Raw genomic sequence first — 17,782 nt, 5'->3', positions numbered from 1 at the left:
CAGATTGCATCCATCACCCCTTTAGCTATGGTCCCCTCTCTGGGACCTTTGGCTCCCCTTTACGCCCTGGCCTCTCCTTCAGATCAGTCAGAATCCCGAGCCTCTTGCTCTGGGCAGTCCTCACAGTGGGCTCCTAGCCCTTCGATGCCCTCCCCCTTTGGGTCTTGGCCCCAGCATGGACCAGTCGAAAGTACTTCAGGTCAGATCTGGGATGCCTACCTGTTCTCACCCTCACAACTCCACTGCAACCAGTAAGCCTCAGGCCTCTCAAAATCTTACAGGTCTGGGCTTTCCCTAGCCATGACTGTGCATGCATGCATGCATGCAGTGACTGGAGGTTATCAGGTGCCTCCTACCCGCCTTTCACCAGGGAGGTTTGCGGTCCTGGCATTTCCTGGTGCTGCTGCACCACTAGCAGTCCCACCATGCCTGCCCACCCCAGCAGGGTACAGTTTTATGTCATGCCTGGGACCTGGGGCCGCCTCCTTCCTCATAGCCCCAGCCCATACCTCCAAGTTTGTCCTGGCACAGGAACTAAGCAGGGAGATGTTCTTCCCCTGCTTGCTGGTGAAAAACTAAACTGCCGCCTCCAGCTCTGACAGCAGGGCATTAAATGGTTGTGAAAGCAACTAAAGAAAGACAATAAGTGCGGAGTGAGGAGGGTGGCACTCACTGCATCTGCATGTGGAGCTTGGAGACTTTCAGGAACACCAGCTGCTCCACTAAACCAGGATCCAAGGAGGTGCAGTGGTGGTGTCACAAAGTCCCCAACAATGCTGAACACCCTCTCACTCGGAACACTAGTTGGAGGACAGAATAGGTGCTGCCAAGCAACCATGGGCAGATCCTGCTACATCTGGTTGCAGGTTGCCCAATAGGCCAAGGGGTTGCATTGCAGCAGTTCCACTTCCTCAGCAAGATAGGTAGCCACCGAAGCCTCCGCATTACCTGCTGGATGGTGGGGTCTGGTGCCTCTGGACCCCAACATTGAAGCCATACCCGTGGCCAACATTGGTAGCAGCTGTGGTGGAGGAGATTGCCTGGTGCTTGGAGTGCTGGCATGGGACAGTGGATCCCCCCTCTTTCACATCCCTCCGCCTCCACCCTTCTGCCTCCCTGACTCTCTTCACCAGCACCTCTATCCAGTGATAGAGGGTTTTGCTGCTGCAGATGCTCCCCTTTACCCTTGGGTCGTACATGTCCACCAGCACATGGACCGTATTGGACTGCAATGGATCCAGCTGTTTTGTGATGCCCTCCTTCAGCTGCTTCACCAGTGCCTGCACCTCTGATGAAAGTGGTTTGGAACACTGATCCCTAGAACTTCTTCATTTGATTCTCAATCTCCTTCACTATGGGGATCACCTGGGCTAAGGAGGGCACCGCCAGTGCTGAGGCTCTCGGTGGCCTCGAGGAATGGCTTGAGGACCACCAAGCTCTGGGAGATGGTGTCCCACTCAGTTTTGTTAAGGGGGGCACTTATCCCAATCTCCCCGAGCAAGGCCATCTCATGGATGGCCTTCTGTTGCTCCACCAGTCTTTCAAGCATCAGGTATGTGGAGTTCCACCGAATCTCCACATCCTGCATGATTTTGTGCTGTGGGATGCTCAGCTCTGCCTGTCTCTCCTGCAGCATCTTGCCCCTCTTGATGCTCGGGTGGAAGTAGCCTGCCACCTTTCTGCATTTTGAAATGAACTGGCTGGTCATGGTAGTGATGGCTCCATCACCGGTAGCCCTGTTCCCCTCCAAGGTGTCCCTGACTATGAGGTGGAATTTGTGTGCCACACAGCAGATGCCAATGAAGTTGGCATCACCCACTGCCTTGACCATACTGGCCCTGTTGTCAGTGACCATGAAACTGTGGGTGAGCTTAGCCTGCCCAAAAAGCCTCTGGCACTATGTGGTTCATGACCACCATGATCTCCGTTGGCCTGTGGGACTCATCCATCACCTCTGCTTAAAGGAGAGCCCACCGATGCCCTGGCTGATCTCACCAGTGCCCTGTGAAGGAGAGGTAGGCATGATCTCCACCCCAGCTGCTCCAGATATCTAGGGTGAAGTGTAAAGCTGCCTGCGGCCCTGCCTTCTACAGCTCTGCCCTCAAGTACTCCCTGGATGCCTCATATAGGGAGGGCACCACCTTCCTACTAAAGGTGGTGCACTACGACGGGGCCATGAGTGCCACAAGCCGTCTGAACCCTGGACACTCAACAAAGGAGAAGGGCGAGCCATCCACAGCAAGCATCTTCCCAATGATCTGGGTGATCTCACTCACCTTGGGAATGCGCCCCTCTTTGTCTCCACCTTTCCCCCACTGGTCCTGGGTGGCCTGCCTCTCCTGCTTCTTGGGGATGGGGGCTTTGAAGTGCGAGGGGGACTTCCCTTTGGGCACGCTCCCACTGGTGCCAGGCTGAGGAGGAACAAGGGCAAGGGGGTACTACCTCCTGAAATGCAGCAGCATCACTGTAGAGGTGAAATGTTTCTTGTCCTTACCCCAGCTGATCTGCTTTCGTCAATGCTGGCAGGCAGCATACCTGGGATCATCTGCCACCTCAAAATGATCTCACACTACACTACCCACCTTCTTCTCCCTCCTCAGCAGGCAGAGGCACAACAATAGGAGGAACTGAGCCACCTGCCTCCACAACCTCCTCTGAGGCACCTTCTGGAGAAGGAGACCTGCCTCTAGAGCAGGGGCAGGAAATTATTTTGGGCGGAGGGCCACTTACTGAGTTTTGGCAAGCCATTGAGGGCCACATGATAGGCAGCCAGGGGCGGATTAATATTAATTTTCTAAATTTTTTAGGGGTTCCCACGGGCCGGATAGAATGGCCTGGTGGGCCGCATCTGGCCTGCAGGCTGCATTTTGCCCACCCCTGCTCTAGGGGAACTTTGAGGGGTGTGGAGCACAAGCTCAGATTCCCCCTCCTTCCCCAGAATTTCTTTGGCTATGGCACTCAGGTCCCCTGCTTTCAGATCCAGCTCCTCTTCTGGCACTGGAAGGCTCACGCTGGCAACTGAAACTGGAGTGGAGAATGTCATACTGCTGCTGGTTGTGGTTCATGGTGTTACTGGTGGTGCTGCAGGTGCAGACACAGCTCCCACCTCCTTGCTCCCACTAGCAGCAGTAGATTCCTCGCTGCCAGGAAAGAGGATGCGTCTATATATATGGGGGTGGGGGGAGGGGCTTGCAGTCCTACCTCTGCCCCCTCTCCCTCCCTGGCCAGAAGACCTGGCATCTGCCTTTACAGTGCGCTTCATGATGTGCTGCAAAATGTGTGTATCTGTGTGTAACATGCGTAATAGATATGTTGTGCTTTCCTGCATAGTGATGACACACTGTCAGGGAAAACACAGATTTGTTTTTGTGGGGAGGAAAAAAAAAAAAGACAGGCTAACAAGAACAAATAAGAGGATTTTAGGGGAAGAATAAGATGAAAGGAATAGATAACAATAGGGACTGTATGCAAGGGTAAATAGGAAAGGATTGGATAGAACTTGGTGGCAAGAGACTACCTACTACTAAGCCAGAACCCTTCAGACGTTGCTGGTGCAACAGACAGACAGACAGACAGACAGACCGCTGACAAAAGGCACACATATGAGTTCACACACAGCCTTATATGTTGCTTCTACATCCCTGCCCCAGAACACTGTAATTGTAGGGGAACCGTCACTGGCCAGCTACAGATGTCGATATCAGAGGAGTCTTTCCACCCCCTCCTCCCCGTCCCTCTTTTCAGTTTCTGTTTCTTGCATGTCTGCCTTCTGAATCTCCAAATATTTTCCAAATAGATTCGGGGGCTTCAGTTCAATACGGAACTTTTAATAGGTCTCTCGATTCAATTCGGAAGTTCAGCCGCCGAATCGGGCCGAATCTCCTTCAAATCGAATCAGCTACTGAAGCTTCGCACAGCCCTAATGCTTACCTGCCGTTTATGTTTAAAAAAACAAACAAACCCCAAACCACCAGAACAACACATGCCCATACAAACCACAAAGGATACTAATGGATTAGGTAGTTCTTGTAGATCAAAGATTGTTAGTGAACAACAATATGATGCCAGGGTACTGAAGATATTTGGTACCTACTTTTTTTAGATAAGGGTTCTGAGACCATCAAAATAACATGATCTTTAATGGTGGTGCATCTGTGCCCACTGATTTGGAGAGGACACATCTATCTGATTATGGCTGGTTGAAGGCAAGATAGCCCTGCCTACAAAACCTATTTAAGACTAATATGGGTGTTGCAATCCATACTGCAGCACACTGCACAAAATCTAAGGCAAAGAATCTTAACCACAAATGGTTTTAAGATGCTACTGGTTGCAGGCAATAAGAAGTGAACTTGTCATCATTAGGAATGAATGCAGTTAAGCAAGGGAAATAAGCAGGGTTTTGTCACATATGTACCTGCACCATAACATGGCAGGCATAAAAAATATGACAGCCTAAGAGAACACAATGCTGTGTATTGTTCTAGAATATATGGTATATCTGCCATTGATTTGGCATAATAAAAACAAGATACGATTTCCTAATATTTCCTTTCTACCCCACGTACTCACATGCCAACGTGTCACATAATCAAATCAATTTTATTAACAAGCTAAAACAGTAGTTTGAAAAGCCTTGTAAAATAGTTTTAAATCACATTAAAAATGTAATGTATGAGACTGTTAACACACATGTGAACACTACAGAAAGTGGAACTGTATGTTAGAAATGCAATTGCTTTCCTTCTTCTGGTTGTACAGGAAAAAAGTGAATAGGGAATATGTGACCATTCCAGTTTTTTTTTAAGTGGGTCATAGCCCATACAAATCCTGAAGTACCTGCTGCTGCAGAATGTGGTAAGAATAAAAGAAATTCTATGGTTACTGGTAGCGGGACTGTTGCAAGTGCTGGAAGCTGCAGGATGTACAGCCACAAAAACCAGTCTTCCTACTCTGCTTGGCTTTGCTCCCTCATTTTCTGGTTGTGCTTGAAATACTGCCTGATGATTCCATCCTCTCTCTGCTTTCTCTCTCCCCAGGTCCCAACTCACCCTTCCTTCATTGTTATCTCAAGCAATCATTTGGTCTGCAAACAAAAGTGCCTTGCATTTCGTTTTGTAGGCCATTGAGCCGTTTCCTTCTTTCATGATCATCTAGGACCCCTCCTCTCCAGGAAACTAAAGCCAGCAGCATTACAAGGTTTTGCCAAGCCCAGGGAATGGTAGTAGTGAGTAGGGGGTGAGGGTGAGGTTTGTCCATGGGGGCGGGGGAAGCAAGTTCCCTGTTTTATACATTATAAAGCCACTGATTGAAATTTATTAACTACCGAGTCCCAGAGTGTGGCGAGGGAGCTTTGGTGTGAGGCTCAGTCTGTTTAGGGGAAGAAGCACCATCCCCTTGCTGCATTTCATTTTGGAGTCCCCAGAGTACAAAGTGGGCAGGCGGCTTTTCTTAACTGCTCCAGCCCCCTCTCCTCCTCCCCCCAGGAATGGAAGGACTACAGCAACCCTTACTTTTCCCAGACTGGGATCACCCAGGCCTTGGGAAGGCACAAGGAACAGGGGAGAGGGGGCAGTTGCAGACTGAACACCTGTACTGCTTCCTCTTCTGAAATGAATGCTTCTACACAGCCTTATTATGGCCAATCTAAGCTTTCTGGGATGATAATTTAACACTAGTAATGGTGTTTCTCTGCAAGAATCTAATAGTTAGACCATTACAAATAGCAGCATATGCTGAAATATGTACTCATGCACATTAGGCCTGAATTCTCACCTTAGATTCTCTTTTTTCCTTTGCTAATCAATTCCAACTTAGCACAAATAATTCAAAGGTAGTCCTGTTTCCCCTTGTTCAACTGCCACTTGGTAAAGGTCAGGGCATCCAAATAGTTTTAAACCTTAAATGAAGCTAATAACACCTCACTGTCCTTCATAAAATTTTTGTTGGTTATAACCAGGAAGCATCTTCCAGTTAGGCTGTAGCTTCCCCTGTAACAAAGATGGGGATGTCACCTACCTGTCTGCAACTGCTGGCTCTAGCAATTCTTCCTTCTGGGCTGTCCTCCAGGGTTATTCTCTAATGGATCGATGATAGGGGCATCCTTATTTCTTCCAACTGTGTGGCATGTTCCATGACATGTCAACACCCCACCTCTTTTGCCCCTTCAATGCCAGAATTTCCTCCCAAATGTAAAGATCAAACAATATCTAATCAGAAATCCATCTTGCATGACTATGAGCTCATGGTGAGAATCAAATCAAACACTTCATAAAAAAAAGAGCAGGTAAGTGGGAAGCAGACTTGTTACTGCTATATCTACCTTTCAGTGGAAGCTCTTAAGGTTCCGAATACACTCTTTTCATTAGATAGTAACCCACTCAATCTCCACCAGGGCGTAATGTGGGTGCTTACCATGTTCCTTGCTGTGCTCTCATCAAGTGTAATCCTCCAGCCAGCAAGGCTGGATGACATCTCCTGTACTATTTGGCTGAGATAACTCAAGTACAGAAGAAACACTACAGGCCTTGTGAAATAAAAGGTCAATAATCATCAGTCATGTGCATAGAAACTAACAGGTAGCTTCTGAGGCATAGGAAGCAAGAAGACGTCATAGCTGGAAAATACAGGTCTAGGTACCTGTGGGTTGACACCGGAGAGCTAGCAAAATACAAGTTCCAATACCCAGGCTCTAACTATGTTCTTGCTACAAAAGGAGGGAACTTAGAGCCTTTCTGATAGAAACCCAGAGATCTACCTTTGACCCCCAAGACAGGGAAATCAGTAGAGGTTCAAAGCACAAATGTACACATATAAGTGTCTTGTGAAGACAGTTGTGTGAAACCAAAATAAAATACTGGGTAAGAGTCCAGAGAAACTGGAACACAGACACATTCTCAAAAACAAAAACACCCCCACAAATCAAAAGGAGACACTCACTCCCAGATTTGAGGATATCATACTTAGCATAAGTTTAACTGGCAAGAAGCAGTACTTTTTAGTTCAATTTGTGAATTTTCCAAAGCTTATGTAAAAATGTGCTTTGGCATTTAGAGCCAACAAGAATGCTTATAAAGGTTTTGATGCTTTACAATTTCAGACTCAGACAATTGCTACACTATCAGGTTTTAAAAGGTTCATCTATCCGAGGCTGATAATGAATCTTGGCTCTAAAATGTTTTCACTGATATTTCCAAAAACTTTTAACATATCCTTTCATACTACCAACATGGAAACTTGTGGTGCCTTGTATGAAGCAAAATATGCAACATGTTTTTGTTGGAAATGTATCCCGGGAAGCAATAGAAAACTAAAGCAAAACAGCAACAAAGAATGTCAGTCACAGCTCTAAGACAATTATTTGCAGTCAAACAACTAAAACCTAGGCTACAGAGGTGGAAGAATCAAGCCAAAGGAAAAGCTACTGTTACAAGAAATTATAATAATAAGGATAAACAATCTTTGTCAATGAAAACAAACAAACAAACAACCTCTTCCCTTGACCCCTACATGCAACCCACACACCAGAAACCAAATCAAGTAAACAATGGAAGAAGAGCAACAACTCTTGCTTATATGACTGCCCACAGTGATCTACTCCTTTCAGACAAGAGGTCTTTTCTCTGTCATGTCAGTGACTCCACCATTGCTTTCATGAACTCAGAACTTAATTCTGTTCCCAAGCCAAGAGATATTAAATCAATCCTGAGTTTCAAGCTTGCTGTTCGCACTACTCTACATGCAAGGTTGGCTGTCAAAAACTTGAAAAGATGACTTGAGTCTATGTCTCTCAAACCACAGCCTTGTTCATTCTTGAAATCTTCTCTTTGTTGTCTCTCCCTAATTTATTTTTTATTTTTAAATCTCATCTTAAAACCTTTTTCTATTTATCCTATTGACTACCTAAAGCATTTTGCAATACTGAGTACAGAACATAGCCTATGAAATAACTGTATTAAGTCTATTGCTTCCAATAACATTTGGGGAAAATGGAGAACTCCATATTTTTCATTTGAGCTATCATCTTGCTATTGATGATTCCTCATTAACTAATGCTCAGTGACAGTAACTTGAACTCATATATTTCTCTTTTTGGATAAAGAAGGAGCCTTTACCTTTCTCCCATTTCTCCAATACAGATTAGGGTTGGCAAGATGGTAAATTGACTGGTCAAATATTGTCAACTGAGCAGTCAAATGACTGCATATTTTCTGGCCGGTCAAAGATTTTAGCAATTTTACAACCCCCCCCTACTTTTTCTGTAGTTTTCTTAACAGAAATATGATTTTAAAATTTGTTTTTGACACATTTCTTACTGGAAAATTTGTGTTTTTTCCTGTGTATTATTTGGACCTATTGGCAATGTTTTACAAATTTGACTGATATTTGACTGGTCAATTGACTGGACTGTATTACAGATAATCCTTCATCAGATAACTCTGGGTAAGAGGCAACATCTACCTACCTTAACGAACTGATATTTTTAAAAGAAAATATTCAGGGATAAAAAGGGAAACCTAAACCAGTGCCATCCAAAACTGCAGTTACACAATGTGTGTACATGTTATTGTGTTACCTGTTCTGCAGGTATGTAAAATCATTAATGCTTTGTGTCTCAATTTCTGCTAAAAAGCTGAAGATTCAAGAGATAAGCTACCTATGTTCTGATGAGTTTTATCTCCAGACATTTCTGTGTAATGAAAGCTATGTTGTTACATATTACATTTTAAAACAGGAAAATAACTATTCTGCATATTATAACAATAATCCATATTGACAGACTATTTTAAAAACATCTCTCTTACCAGTTCGTCACTTTTGTCTAAAAAAGTAAATCACTTAAAAATGAAAGGCAAGCAAGGATCATTCTGTTCTTTCTGCCTTCTCCATGGTTTATATAGTTCTGGCAAAGTGAAGTCAGAGGAATCCAAAAACAGTGTTCTAGTCCAATAGCTCTGAAAACTCCTGCAAACAATTAACCCAGTTCTTGCATCCACGTAACTGGAATTTTAACTACTATCATTTCCCCCATAAAGAAGAAAATGCCTATTGTTTGAAAACTGAAATAGTAGTACTTCTCTTTGACAGGTATCTGCAGTAGTAACCCCTTCTTTAATTCTCCAGCATTTCTAAAAAGATATATGCAAACACCAAGGACCAAAATGTGGTTCCAAACTAGTCAGGTAATTTATTCTATGAACAAACTTGCTGTAAGTAAAAATGTTCCTCCCTACACCAGTCAGTAGAAAAACTCTCAGGTTTCAACATAAATACCATTGTTTAACCAATGGCTATTAAATAAAATAACTTTTAAAAAAGTAGATAAATCTTAAGGTAGCAGAATATTTGTTCATCTTTGGGGATGAGGTAACTATCCCTAACACAACACAATGACAATAAAATTAGGATGTTGAAAGGTACTCTTTATTGTCTGACATGGTATTAAGAAACAATGTTATCATTAAATCTGGAAGGTTGTAAACTCATCTCAGAGATTACATGTAGTCTCTCTTTTTCATTTTACAAAAGTGGAAAATTCCTAGGGAAGTAAGTGCAGTGGTGGCAGTGGTGGATGTGTGAATAGCCAGAAAAGAAGAGGAAGAAATAAAGAAAAAAAGAAAAAAGGCTTCAGAATCACTGCTGCCTTGTTATATATATATATATATATATTCAAAACCACCATAGGTTCAGGGCAATATTTAGGTTTCAAATTCAACCCTAGTACTACACTATATTAAGATTTGTTTGAATGTTCATGTGAAATGTTATTACTCTCTTCAAATTAAATAAAGACTAATTTAAAAACTGTATATCTGGAGAGAATTTTTGAGGTAGTACAAACACAAAAATCTCAAACAAACTTTAGTTGTTAACACTTAATTACATTCCTTATGTGAAGGCTCTGGTCCTGAAAAGTGCAGAGCTACTGCAAATCTCCCCCAGTTGAATGGTGGAAGCCTAAATCAGCAGACAGGTCAGGCAAGGAAAAACTAAAATGTTTAAATGACATGCATAGGTCACAAGTGAAAACAAAATTTCAGAAAGCAGCAATGGCCAGAATGCAAATATGCAAGATCTGGTCAATTACAAAATGCAGGTGCTAAAAACAGATGAAGGCCTATTAAATGTAAGGTCAATTAAGTATAGATAATCTCTAGAAATTAAAGCATATTTGCTTTCTAGGTTCTAAACTGGCTAATTTTTTTTGGATACTCTTATGTTTTTTCCCTTTTAAGTTTCCTTTCTTTGCCCTTACCCTCTTTAGATTTTTTTTCCCTTAGCCTTGCTGTATTCCTCAGACATGGCTGCATAGAGATGCAATCCAAAATACATTCTGTACATATTTTTACCTGGCAGCTAAGAAGGGACTCTAATGAATTAAGCTGTTCAACTGCATGTTTAGGTATGCCAAAGTGACAGGTGAAGAAGTCTGAGCAGAAGATCTTGAAGGTAAAGTGAAATTAGAAGCAAAGAAGAAAATGGAAAAGAACATTAAATAATGCAAAAAGTGAAGCAAAGCCAGAAGGGAAGCAATAGACAGCTTCAAAAAGCTTCACATGGATAGCAACGTATGCCTTAATTCAAATAGCCCATTTTTCAAAAGACCATCAGCACAACCACCTAAAGCAGTCATAGTCAGTAGAGCTTTAATTAGTTTTTGAGGTTGAACAAATCAATCTACAGAGCTGGATTCCAAATTACAGAGCACGCTCTGCTCACACATTTATTAATAGCATACATTTTAAAAAGAGAATCAAGAACTGAAAGTGAGTAAAACCTAGCTAAGCTTGTGTAAAACATTGTTTATTGAAATACGACTAGGCATACACATGCTGTATTAATGCATGCCATTGTATTTAACTATCATAGGATCATAGGAAGCCAGGGCTGGAAGAGACCTCATGAGGTCATCTAAATTGGCTCCCTACCCAAAGTACAATTACCCCTGACCAAACCACCCCAGCTAAGAGTTTGTCTAACCTGTTCTTGAAAACTTCCAGGGATAGAGATCCCATAACTTTTCTAGTGAACCTGTTCCAATGCTTGATCATTCCCATAGTCAGAAAGTTCTTCCTAATCTACAACTTACATTTCTTCTGTTGCATCTTGAAGACATGGCTCCTAGTCCTGTCCCCTGCAGCCACAGAGAATAGACTATCTCCATCCCAGTCATAATCCTCAGCCTTGGATGCACCCATTACTCAAGGCCTCTAAATAAGGTTTTAACATCAAAAAAACCCAAAACAAAACCAAGAAAGAAAACCATGACACACAGCAGCGAGATGGGACAATATAGCCTTCCAGCCCTATGAGGCAACCAGCAAAGCTCAGAGACATGGGAAAAAACAACTGCAGAACACACATAGGCACAGCTACTCAGAGATCATGAGGCACAGCTATTCAGAGATTGGTCCTGACCAATGCCTATCCAACCTCTTGAACACTCTTCCAATGATGAAGAGTTCACAATTTTCACTAAGTTTTTCCTGATATTCAATCTGAACCTATTTTCATGCTACTTCAAGCCATTGGTCTATGTCCTACTCACTGCAACAAAAGAAAAAAAAAGTGTTTTCCCTCTTCTTTATGGCAGACCTTCAGGTGTTTGAAGATGTCCTCTCAAGTGCCTTTTCCACAAGTTAAGCATACCTAGCTTCTTCAACCTCTCCCTGTACGACTTGTTTTCCAAGCCTTCCATCGTTTTGGTTGCCCACCTCTGGACCCTAACTTTTCCACAGCATTTTAATGAGGTAGAGCCCCAAAACTGCATACAATACTCTAGGTGAGGTCTGACCAGCGCAGAATTGAAAGGCATTGTTGCTTCCAGCGTCTTGCATCCAATGCTTCTGTTCATGTATACCAAAACTGCATCTGCCCTTTGTGCAGCTTTATCACCCTGTAAACTCATACTGAGTCTGTGATCTATAAAGACTCCCAGAACTTTCTCCGTAGTGCTGCCATCCAACCAGGTGTTACTGATTTTGTATTTGTGTTTTTGAAGATTCTTCCTGATGTGTCCCACCTTGCATTTGTCAGCAATGAACTTAATTCTGTTAACTCCAGCCTAGTTTTCCAATCTGTCAAGATCCTTCTACATCTTCGCAATCTTTCCCAGTGTCGTGTTGCCGGCAGACTTGCTCAAGTAGCTCTCATTCTCAGCATCCAAATCATTAATAAGCATGTTGAACAGCACTGGGACCACAACAGACCACTGTGAGACTCTACCCAAAATCTCCTGCCATTTGGTGTGGATCTATTTGGATCCATTATCCTTTGCTTGCAGCTATTGAGCTGAATTTCTATCCATTTTATAGTAATTTTATCTAGCCCACAGTTCTCCAGTTTGTTTATCAGGTGGTCATGTGGGACCTTGTCAAAAGTCTTGCTGAAGTCCAGATACACTATATATCCACAGCATCCCCTTTAGCCACCCAAGTAGTTACCTTGTCAAAGATGAAAAACAAGTTTGACACAATTTGTTCTTAGCAAAACCAGGCTGTACACTTGTGATCAGCCTTTCCTCCTCCAGATGCTTGTATATGGACTTCCTTTGGATATGATCCAGTAGCTTCCTGCGTATTGAGAAAAGGCTAACTGGTCTGTAGTTCCCAGGTCCTCCTTTTTGCATTTGCTCAAAGAGGGCCACTATGTTGACTTGTTTCCAGGCTTCTACTGCTTCAACTCATCTCTCAAAAGCTCCTGAATAGCACTGCCAAGTGCTCAGAGATCTTCTCTGCCAGCTTCTTCAATACTGTAGAATGAAGTTCATCAGGCTCTGCTGACTTGAATTCATTCAGACGCATCAAAAGCTCTCCAATGGTCTCTGCTATCTCATCCCTCAGCTTGTCCTCTGCTTTATCCAAATACTTTTTATTAGGCTTCTGGTTGCAGCCTATTTTTGGACCCAAAGTTTTCTTGGTCTTTTCTTGACCATATCATACTTATAGAACCTCTTCTTGCCTTCCTGAACCCACCTCACCAGTGCACCTCATACTTTATCTTTGCCTTCCTGATTTTGTTCTTGCTATTTGCTGGTATGTTTCCTTGTTACCTGCCCTTTTCCATTGCCTGTATACTTTCCTTTTGCATTTGAGATGTCCCAGAAGCTCCTTTGTGCAGTCACATTGGTCTCTTACTATTTTCTTGAACTTCCATCAGAAGAGTTTCCTGTTGGGTTCCCAATGCTGTGCCCTTTAGAAGCTTCCAACCCTCCTAGGTACATTTATCCTTCAGTACGTCTTCTCATGGCACCACACCTATTAACTCCTTTAGTTGGTTGAAATCAGCCTTTTTTGACATCTAGTGTCCTAGTTTGCTGACCTCATGCTTCTCCAATTTCAGGAACTGGAATTCTATCATACAGTGATCACTTCCTCCCAAATTTTCTATCTTCTTCACATTCTCCACCAGTTCTTCTCTATTGGTCAGGACAAGATCCAGGACATGATTCCCTCAGTTATATGCTCAACCTTCTGGAATAGAAAGCTGTCCTCTGCACAGGTTAGGAACTGACAATGGCCTGACATTTTGTTTTTGGGTATACTGTTCTTCCAGCAGACGTCCAGAAAAATTAAAGACTCCCATCAGTACCAGTCTCATAGCTTCTGGATGGATCATTTTGTCACCTCCTTGAAGAGTGTCTCATCCACCTCCACTCCCTGACTTTGTGATTTATAATAAATCCCCACCATTATATTTGTGCTACATCTTTCACCTTTCACCCAAATATATTCTGATTAGCTATCTTATTCCTCCCAAACCAGGTAACAAACGTATGTCAAAAACACATGCAAGGCTATACCATCAACTTTTCTCCCAACCTTGTCCTTCCAAACAGAGCATAGTCCTCAGTGTTGATATTTTAGTAATAAAAGCTGTCCCACCAGGTCCTGTGATACCAATCAGATCATGGTTCTTTTTACAGGCTGCGACTTCCAGCTTATTTCCCAGATTTTTCACATTTGTATACATACATCAAACATATTTTGCATTTTGACCTACTTGTTTCCCTTTTGCACACTCATTGCTGTCCTGTGGCTTTCTTGTTCTTTACTATCATTGAGCTGCTTCTTCCAGTCCTCTCCCCTCTGGATTCTTTGCTCTGTTGTTGTTGTTCACCATCCCCTATGGAACCTAGTTTAAAGCCCTCCTTATGAGATTGGCTAGAGGATGCCCAAAGATACTCCTTCCAGTTCTGTTCCAATAGATCCCTTCTCTTGATAGAAGTCCTCCACCCCAGATCATCTGCCCATTGTCAAAGAATCCAAAACTTCATGTTGGCACCACCATCTCAACCACATGTTTACTTCTATGATACAATGGTCCCAACTTGTGTCCTTGTCTTCTGTAGGGAGGATTGATGAGAACATCACTTGGGCTCCAAGCTCTTTAACCCTAGTGCCAAGAGCCTCACAGTCATCTCTGATCTGCTCAGTGTCATTCCTGTTCCATGGATACTTCCAGAGATAAGCAAGAAAGGGTAGTGGCCTGAGGGATGGATGAGCTCTAGTAGTCTTCATGACATCCTGAATTTGGGCTCCAGGCAGACAGCACACCTTCCAGGACCCCAAATTCAGATGACAAATTGGTGCTTCTGTCCTGCACAGAAGGGAGCCACCAACCATCACCACTCTTCTCTTCATTATTGGGGAAATGGCCTTAGATTCCCTATCCCTGGGGCCCTGCAAGTCCTGCACTCTAGACTGCTGAGTCCTCGGGCTGTCTACCGATGTCCTTACCTTTGCCTTTTCCTCAGCTGTTCCATCACAGAGTACTTTAAAGTGTTTGCTGACTTCAATTTGTTTCTCTTAAATTCTGGGGGCCCTCCTTCTTCTAGTAGTCGCATGCTACCACTTCTCTTTTCCCTTTAGCCTCTCCGTAACTCCTGTCCAGGTTATCTTCACTTTTCTTGATAAAATTCAATATGGATAACTCTGCTTTCAATCTTGTCCTCCAAGGCAGACACCAGCTTACGCTCAGTGCAGAAAAAGTGGTCTTGACTCTCTGGGAGGAACACAAAAAAAGGGCATATCCAGAGCAAGTCAACTGCTTGTAGTCAAGAAGACTACAACAGGTCAAAATGTTTTTAACACTATGGATTCTTATTTGAAACCTTTGGGTTTATATTGTGCAACACATCTGTACACCAGCAGTCTTAATATTGTATGGTATCCCATGGTATCCCTGAAGGATTTCAGGGCACCCAAGTGGATCACTGCATGACCCTGAATGAAAATCACGGCCATAATTGTTCCTACCAGGCCAAACTATACTTTTGAGTGTGAAGGAAAAAAATAAGAAATCCAATCCTCTCCACAGACAGTAAAAAGTTATATAAAACTTTGTTGCAGGTCACATTTCCTTCTAGACAATAGCAGTAAGTGTTGTGGGAAGTATTAGTCCAGACTGGTGGATGGAAATATACTAAACGCCTCTCTACATGTGTAGGTAAAGGCATGATGAGATCTAATGCATGATCCACACAATCATGCCTCCTGCCTTGCCACATATGCAGGGCAGGAGGCGCAACTGGGATTGCACATAAGATCCCATTGCGCCTTATCATTGGTGCAGGGGGAGCCCAGGAATATGATCCTGGGCTCCCCTTCCACTGGCTCTCAGCTATGAATCCTGCATCCACTGGGGCTCATAGCAGGGGCAGCGCTGGCTGCACGCCCCACAGCCAATAATGCTTAAAGGGGGAAGCAGCACCAGGAATGCTACCAACACTGCAGGAGCTACCACTGCTGACAGGAGGTGGTGAACTCCTGTGGCCTGGAGCCCCTCAGTTGATGGGCCTCCATTACATTACAACCTTTACCTACACGCACAGCTATACGATTGCTCTGGTTGTTTAGAGAGAAATGCAAAAATCTACATCAAATGCAATTACTGCAAGTTAACTTTTAAAAATATATTTAAAATCCCCTATAATCAAACTACAGAGTCTATAGTGCTTGTGTTCACCAAAAAGCATTAGCTATTAAATCACTGATCAGATCAGTTTAATAAATTACCTGATTCCACAGCTTCAGTTTTACAGCTTCCAATAGATAGGGCAGGAAAATCTCTAAAGCAAGATGGCCAATGGCTTAACTAGCATAGTTAAAATATGACCATGTTTATTGCTTTTCTCTGTTTATTATTTCTGAACTATTAATGAATGCCAGAGAACCATCTGGCATAGACTTCAAGCATCTACTCCAGGAAAAATAGCATACAGGCTAATATCAGCTTCCCAATCTGTGTAATAATGCATTTTTAAGTAACTGTCTAGGGGAATTCACAACTTTTTTTTGCACTATCTAGTCACTGTAAACGACTCACCGTGTTTGGGCATTCCTCTGCATGACTTGCATGACACTATTTCTTCTGCCCCCCCAACTGACAGTTCCATGGGAAGTTTTTTTTATGGTTCCTACATTTCAAAGTAACACTTACATTCTGTTTTCAACTCCCCTCCAAGGTTGAAGACTGAAGGAATTTGAACTGTACTTTGAATTGAAAAAACATTGCGTGGTGGGCTCAAAAGCATGCGATTCTTCTGAAATGACTCACCTGACACATTCTTTGATTGCTGTTCCATTTTATAATGTTGCCCTATATAAACATTCAGTTGCTTATATGGGAGAGGCTGGGTATGTTTTCTGTTTCTTGTTTATCTGTTAAGACTGTCTGGTTTTGAATCAATTACGAGTTACAGGGAACACATCTAGCTAACTCCAATTAAATAAAAAAAAATAACTCCAATTAAACTCCAAAAAATATTGTATTTTTGCCTGGCATTATATAAAGCCTAGAGACTCTTGAGAGATTAGGAAGGACAGCCACAAAGACATTGTGATAAATGACCTAAGCAAAATGGAAGTTTAATGATAATCTAAAATGAAAATATAGATTTCTTGGCATTGACATCTTATGCTCAAACCTGAAAGTAGGAATTTGTAATTCAAGACAATATTCATAATTTAGAAAGGTTCCATGAAAATTTGTACAATCATCTGCACAAATGCTGTGTTAAATTTTTGCTTTAAAACAGCTCCTAGAAATAAAATGAGATTTCAGAGTAAGAGAACTGAAAAGACATGAACATTATGCTAAAGAATGGCTAAAGAGAAAAAGTAATAAAGCATGATTCAATATTTCTAGTCAGTCTGCTGCAACTTGAATTTCAACAGCTACTATACGGCTTTAAAGCTGAAAGTAAAATACAGCACCATGCAAAAATTTATAGATTTGGCAGTAAGGAGAATATGATGTCAAAAAAAAAAAAACTGCCATCCACAATCCTGAACAGCATATGTATTTGAATTCCTATACTTGTAACTCTTACAGTAAAAACTTTGGGCACAGAGCATTTCTAAATAAATACAAAGTTTAGCTTGGCAAGTCTTACATTCAAATTAGTCTAAGATCTTGACAGATATATTAAACAAACATGGAAATATGCAAATATTCTTAGTTGTTCCACTACAGTAATATACACAGCCAAACTGCCCTAGGAAAGATTGCAGGTAAATCTTTTCACACCATATTCCAAGAAAATGGGCAAAGGTTTGTGTTACTAAAGTAAGAGACACTAAATTTTAAATGTGTATATATGATATTACCTTCATAGCATGGATTTCTTCTATTAACCTCTGTGCTCGCCTTTGGTTCTTTAATACCACATCTTCTGAACCCCTGTAGATAAAACATGCTATTTAACTGAATAACATGTGGATATACAATTATTTCCCCAACAGAAATATATAGTTACTATTTCCACCAAACTAAAAGTCAT

General features: G+C 42.4%; 1 protein-coding gene across 6 annotated transcripts in view; it reads right to left on the bottom strand.

Annotated features, from left to right (window-relative positions):
- Positions 1-17,782, bottom strand: part of LOC102382677 (serum response factor-binding protein 1-like) — a 134,514-nt gene that overhangs the window by 59,262 nt on the left and 57,470 nt on the right. For all 6 annotated transcript variants that reach the window (XM_025191407.1, XM_014525501.2, XM_025191410.1 and 3 more), the window contains exon 3: positions 17,610-17,682. In XM_025191407.1, coding sequence (XP_025047192.1) covers positions 17,610-17,682 — 73 coding nt within the window. The remainder of the gene's footprint in view (positions 1-17,609; positions 17,683-17,782) is intronic.

The sequence above is a fragment of the Alligator sinensis genome, unplaced genomic scaffold (assembly GCF_000455745.1).
Source record: "Alligator sinensis unplaced genomic scaffold, ASM45574v1 scaffold1199_1, whole genome shotgun sequence".
Lineage (NCBI taxonomy): Eukaryota > Metazoa > Chordata > Crocodylia > Alligatoridae > Alligator > Alligator sinensis.
Note: the sequence above shows the minus strand (reverse complement) of the source record. Positions and strands in the feature narration are given on the sequence as shown.